The sequence below is a fragment of the Grampus griseus genome (assembly GCF_964374135.1).
Source record: "Grampus griseus genome assembly, chromosome: 18".
NCBI classification, from domain to species: domain Eukaryota; kingdom Metazoa; phylum Chordata; class Mammalia; order Artiodactyla; family Delphinidae; genus Grampus; species Grampus griseus.
In genome coordinates this window covers 64,528,465-64,535,499 of record NC_139012.1, presented here as the reverse complement: position 1 = coordinate 64,535,499, position 7,035 = coordinate 64,528,465, and the positions used below count along the sequence as shown (strand labels likewise).

Below are 7,035 nucleotides of genomic sequence, written 5' to 3'. Positions count from 1 at the left end.
CGCGGGAGTTCTGCCGCCTTCCCGCCGGCCGCCTCCCGGAGAGTGTTTCTAAGGGAGAAGGATTTTTCCCCCGGAACCTAGGGGCTTCCACCCACCGGTGCCTCTTGGGCGGGAGCGTCGCGGTCCCTCAGTTCCTGCGCAAGTGCCCTCGAATTCCGATTCCGCCAGCGCCTCCCTCAAAACCCGGCCCTCCAGTGTCCCCAAGCCTTCCCTGGCTGCGGAGCTGGCTTCCAGCCCTGTCCCACCTAATCGTCCCCACTTCCTGCACTGACACAAATTACTCAAAAACGTAACCTGCCTGCTCACTCAGGTTTTAAAAAGCAGCAAGATTCCCTGACTGTACTATTGAATATAACGGGGAAATGCAGTGGAGCAGTTTACCCAAAGCCCCAGAGGCCGGCGGCTGGCCGAGGGCCGCCCGGCCGCGTAGCTTCCAGAGAGGTGGCAAGTGGTCGGAGGCAAGTGCTGGGCCGCCAGAACCTGCCAAAGACAGTTCAGAAACAACCCCACCGGGAATTACTGGCCCGTTTTTTGCCCACGGGCTATTGAGGGTGTACTTGTGTTACAAGCACCGTGTTTCCAAAGAAATGGTAGAGAGGAAGGGACCACACCGCTTACTGCCCCCGGAGAATTCACCTTCCCCTCTCGAGAAGCCAGGACCCTGGGCTGAGAGTGACGAACCCAAATCGAAGGAGCTTGGGCACCAAAGGGAATGTTAGACCTTTTAACTGGGGATTCTGACTGGGTAGGTCTTGGATGGGGCCCTTGTATACTCTGGCCTTACACACCCTCCTGCCATACCGAATCTGATCAGACGAATCTAAGTGCCACAGTGACTCTCTTTATTATAAAGTCTATATTTCAATCTGTAAATTCTTGGTACTGCTACACTGGAAGAAGTAGTGAAGTAGCAGGGAGTCACCTGATAAGGACAGCTGCAAACTTTTAGGTCTCAGCTGCCAGGAGCAGCGTGGCCAGTGGGGGAGTGATTTTCCAAAACGGTGAACAGTTCCTGGTAAAGTTCCGAACAAGGTGCAGGCAAGCCTTGATTTACATGTAGTTGCATTCCTCGAAAATTCAGTGTTAAATAAAACTGTGCAAAATATACTTTGTATTTAGATGTAAAATAGTTTGGTTTTAGCCGCAGATAATTATAAACGGATTTTTCCAAGCACATGAATGTGTACGGAGACTTTTTAAGGTTGTAGGGGCGCTGGAAAATACTGTGCGGGACCGTCCCTAGCATCGCAGAATCTTAGTATCTCAGACCCCAATGGCTGCTGAAAGCCTTCGTGCCTGCCTCTCCATCTCTGCGAACAGAAAAAAACTCCGTACGTTTCAAAAATTTCCCCTAGGGGGCAGTAACGCCCCACTGAGAAAGGCTGGACTGTAAAACCACACAAGCAGAAGGACAATTCCTGCTGCCTAGAGGTGCCCAGACGGGGATATTATATTTTTCTTTCTCAGAACAATCTTCAAAAACATTGTTATTTCCATTTCAGAAATTAGAAAAGAGAGGTTTTACGAATTAAGTTATTTGCCCGAGATGACAACACTAGGGTGTATCAAAGTTGAGCTGCAGCCCCAGTCTGACCATGGAGCTGACTAAGCTCTGTCTCACTTTGGTTGTTACCTGTGGCCGCAAGGAAAGTTATTTGATTCAGTCTTGGCGAAATTAGAATGAAAGTTTTAGCAAAATGAGTTCTTACGTTGTAGTGGTCTGTTTTCTGACTTGTTCATATTTATGAAAAGTGTGCAATAAAATTTCACTGCTCTCATTTCAGGTAACTCCATGCATTGGAGACCATGGATAAATATGATGTGATTAAGGCCATTGGGGAAGGTGCCTTTGGGAAAGCATACCTGGCCAAAGGGAAATCAGATAGCAAGGACTGTGTTATAAAAGAGATCAATTTTGAAAAGGTAAAGTTAAAAAGTTAAAATTCCTGTTCATTTTCAGTGGTATATTCATCTGGCTTTTAATCCAGTTTGTCAAGGAAACACATCTTTTTTTTTACAAGTATGAGTGAGTTGACTTTTGTTTGCTCAAGTCCATTGTCCAAACAGCAACCAATGATCTTATTTTCATTTTTATTTTTAAATTTTATTTTTATTTTTGGCTGGGCCATGAGGCATGCGGGATCTTAGTTCCCCGGACCGGGAATGGAACCCATGCCCCCTGCTGGGGAAGCAGAGAGTCTCAACCACTGGACTGCCAGGGTAGTCCCCAGTGATCTTATTTTTAAAGAAGGAAAGAAAGAAAAAAAGGAAAAGAGAAAAAGATGTTATCGTCCTGGCTCCTATGGTACTCCTTACAGTGATAACATCTTTTTTTTTTTTTTTTTTAATCCTATGGCATGTCTGTGAGATGCCCCCTCCTCCGTTGCTCTAGTTCCTCTGTTTTGCCGTGTGCTTCCTCTGACTGCCTCTCCAAATTCAGGTCCCCTCCACAAGGAGACCTTCCCCAAGCATCCTAGCCAAGGTAGCTCCCTGACTTCAATCACTCCTTATCACACCACCCTGGTTTATTTTCTTAGTAGCATTTATAATGATCTGGAATTACTCTGCTCACTTATTTCTTGTCTATCTCCTTCCCCATGCAGAACAGTGCCTGGCACATAATAGGCGCTCGGAAATATGTATTGAATGCATTGAAGGAATGGAGGAAAACCCTATGTTATTGTTAGTCTAATGGTTTTGGAGAATAATTAAATATATTTGATTTAAGAGGAATCATTTTTGCTAAATTTCCCTTGGTTTGTGTTTATGTTACCCTCTCTAGTGGCTGTGTTGGCTTCAGATATACGGGGATAACAGTGTCCATTATGGGCTAGAATACATGTTAAGGCAAGTCTCGTTGGTTACCTTCTGGAGGATTTATAAGTGAGAGGAGCAGAAAAACTTCCATACAAAATGGGTACAAAATGGATGAATCAAGTTGCACTTATGCGAATGTACTTAGTGCCACTGCACTGTACACTTAAAAATGGTTAAAATGGTATCAATTTTATGTTGTATATATTTTACCATAATTTTTAAAAATTGGGGAAAAATAGGGACTTCCCTGGCAGTTCAGTGGTTAGGAATGGGTGCTTTCACTGCAGGAGCCTGGGTTCAATCCCTAGTGGGGGAACTAAGATCCCACAAGCCATGCAACATAGCCAAAAAAAAGAAAAAAAATTGGGGAAAAATAAAAGGACTTCCCAAACTTACATTAAAACTCAGGTGTAGATGATTAGCTTCAGGGCGAATGCTTTATTCACCAATACAGGTCCCTTTTCATGGATCCACCACCTATGTCTGCTAATGTCCTCTTAGTCTAGTGGCCTGTGAGGGCTTCCTTCCACGACCTTATTCTCCTTACTCTCTTTTGTTTATCTGACTGCTCTTTCTCCGGCCTGTCTGTCTCCTAACCCTCCGTATGTCCCCGACCACCTATCCTTTGCCAACTCTCTTTCTGTGTACTGTTACCTGACAGTCACCTCCCTTCAATCTTTACCACTAAACAGATCACTCTTAAAACTCTGTCCAGCCTTGGTATCTTCCAGAGCCCTAGTTGTGCATTTCATTAGCCAGCTAGATATCTTCAAGTAGTATCTGTGTGAGTAATCTACTGCTGTGTAACATATTACCCCAAACTTCGTGGCTTAAATAATAGACACTTATTATCTCACAGTTTCTGGGCATTAAGAATTCAGAGTGAGGGGTGTTGAGGACCATCTTGGAAGCTAGCTAATACAATTGTACCCCAAAGTAGAAATTTCTCACTTTTCTAAGCAGATCCAGGTCACCCACTCTGTGCTGCTCTGTGTTAATAACACCAGTATTTTTATGATATCCAGGCTCAAAACCTTGGGGTCATCGGTGAATTTTTTCTCTCTCCCCATCCAATTACTTGCTAAATGCGGTTGACTCTTTCACTCCCTTGAATTTGTTTCATTCCTTTTGTCAGTGGCCTGGGTTACTTGGATCACTTCAGTACCTTTCTCATGGCTCCAGCTCTCATGTAACAAAATCTTGGGAATTCTCCCCCCAGGCTCCCAAACCTTCCCTGGGACAGAAGTCATAGAGGAAAAGATGGCTAGATGCGTCGTCATCTTTGACTACACTAAAATATAAAACTTCTGAATGACAGAAAACCATCATGAATAAATGGAAAGGAAACTGACAGAATGCCCAAAATACTTGCAAGTGTTGACTAAAGTGTGCTAGCTTTTTTTTTGGCCACGCAGTGCAGCATGTGGGATCTCAGTTCCTCCAACAGGGATCAAACCCAGGCCCTTGGTAGTGAGAGCATGGAGTCCTAACCACTGGACTGCCAGGGAATTCCTTGTGCTAGCCTTTTATAAATCTTAAAAAGAAAAAAAATTATAACTGAAGAAGTCATCATATACAAATTTCAAACTCGTTAGAAAACTAAGAAAAGTAAAATAAATCTATTGATTTTATATCACTTTTTGCTGATACAATTGGAAAGGATTGAAAAGAATATAAAAGTGGAGGAAGCGGGCACTCTCTTGCTCTGCTGATAGGAAGGTAAATCACCCTGAGGGAAATTTATCAATACGTATCAAAGCCTTAGAAGGATCCATGCCCTGTTTGTATCATTGACGAGGAGTAAGATCCGAAATACGTTGTAAAGATGAAAAAAAATCAGGCCACAAAAAGTTATGTATATATATGTATGTACTGTTAATGTCACACACACACACACACATGCACACACAACATTAACAGTGGTTATTGCTGATTGGTGGGATTTCACCTCTATCATTTCTTCCTGCGTGGTCAGAATTTTTAATATGAAGCATATATTATGTTTTTAAAATTAAGAATTCTATTATTTGTATAAGCAGAAAAAGCTATCTTCATCTTGAAAAAGAAAAGAAAAAAAATGTATGCATCCTAGGATCTGGTAGTTCTTCTTCTGGGATTGTATTCCAAGGAAATACCCAGAAATGTGCAGACAGTCAGCAAACAACCTAAATGTCCAACAGTTGGGGATTGGTTAAGTAATTTGTGAAAGACTAAGCTGTTCATCAAAATCACGTTGTAGTCAAAGCATTGACATGAGAAGTATCATAACTTTTGCTAATTAAGAAAATAGTACGTGTAGAATGATGCAATCTTTGTAAAAATATACGCATTATCTCTCTATATAAGTATGTATATTCCCACACATATCTGCCCATACATATAGGAAAGACCTACTTACTACATTATTATCGAGGTGGAATGTGGGATTATGAGTAATTTTTGCCTTGTACTTTTATATCATTTCACTCTTCAGATTAGTTTTGACACCCCTCTCTGATTTGTTCCCAAATTCCATTTTCAACCTCCCCTCACATACTCTTCCTTTTTGCCACATGCAAATCCTTTGCACCGCAGCCTCTGTGCTCACCCGAGGGGCTCTTTCTTCCCAAAAGGTCTTTGCCTGCCCATCCAAGCATCAAGATCCCACTTGTTCAGGGCTGAGACTCAGTACACCTTGTAGAACCTTCCAGATCTAAGTAATCTCTCTTTCTCTGTAAACTCCATAGCTTTTTTTTTTTTTTTGCGGTACGTGGACCTCTCACTGTTGTGGCCTATCCCGTTGGGGAGCACAGGCTCCGGACGCACAGGCTCTGGACGCACAGGCTCAGCGGCCATGGCTCACGGGCCCAGCCGCTCCGCAGCATGCGGGATCTTCCTGGACCGGGGCACGAACCCGTGTCCCCTGCATCGGCAGGCAGACTCTCAACCACTGCGCCAACCAGGGAAGCCCTCCATAGCTTTTTATCCGTACTGCTGTTATGGTACTGATTGCTGTCTACTTTGCTGCGCTTTAGCTGTTTATTTTGTGCCTTCTCCTCCTTGGTAAACTGTATATTCTGTGCAGGCAGAATCCAGGTCTTTTGCATCTTGGTATTCCACACAGCAGCTAAGAGTTCTTTGCACCAGTAGCGGGTCAATAAATTCTTATTGGATAAATAATTCAATGCATAGATACTTTCAGGCCTTCTAGCTCTGTTGTTAAGCTGGTACATATTTAGGAATTATAAAACCATTTAAATTCTAAGTAAAGAAAAAATTATGTGGGAGGTGAATCCTCTATAAAAATATATATTAATACATTTCATAGAGTCTCTCCCATTCTTTAGTATAGATAATAAAAAGCTGACTGTATATTTCTCATAGAGCAGTGAATTTTTTCATCTTTTACTTCATGAACCACCCTAGTCCCCATGCCATAAATAAGTAGAATTTCTATTGGGCCTCGTTATTGTTGCTTTCCCGTATCTCTCTGTGTTATCAGAGTTGCCTAACAACATTTGTGTCACAGTATTAACATTTATTATTTTTTTCTTTCTACTCTAATGTACTTTTTCATTACTTCTTATCTAGAGAAATTTACATTTCTTCTCAGCTCTCCAGCACCTCTCCACAAAGCAAACTCTAGACCCCAGAACTTAAATCGCTTATTTTCTTACAGGTACCAAAAAGCTCTATATTTTCTATCATCATCCTACAATTATCAAGCATATTCTTTTATTTCTTGCCTTCAAAAATGTATTGTATCTTTTCTTGATAATAAAAATTAAAATGTTCATTGAAGAAATTTTGAAAAAAACTGTAGGGAAAAATAAGGCTATTTAGAGGAAAATGAAAATCACTTTTAACCTCTCTCTTCATCACTATTAACATTATGGTGAAGTTCTCTCCAGGCTATTTTTAATGCATAAATGTACCTTGTAAGTTATTAGAATATATTAGATGATTGATGTCATGGTGGATATACTCTTTTATAGCAGTTTTTTACCCTTAGTATATTGTGAATATTTTCTCATGTCATTCAATGTTTTCATATAATAAAATGTTCTCATATAATATCATTCAATGTTTACAGTAATAGTGGGTGCCTAGCAGACCTCATGTTATCCCAGGTGTTTTACATAATTAATCAATTTAATCTTCCCAACAACTGTAAAGGTAGATCTCATCACCCTCACTGTTTAGGTGAAAGGGCTGAGGCTCAATGAGGTTAAGTAATTT

General features: G+C 41.5%; 1 protein-coding gene across 1 annotated transcript in view; it reads left to right on the top strand.

The window, feature by feature from the left end:
- Positions 1-1,806: 1,806 nt before the first annotated feature.
- Positions 1,807-7,035, top strand: part of NEK5 (NIMA related kinase 5) — a gene marked incomplete at both ends in the record, with an annotated part of 60,726 nt that continues 55,497 nt past the window's right edge. The window contains 1 exon segment of the mRNA XM_082675982.1: positions 1,807-1,923. Coding sequence (XP_082532108.1) covers positions 1,807-1,923 — 117 coding nt within the window.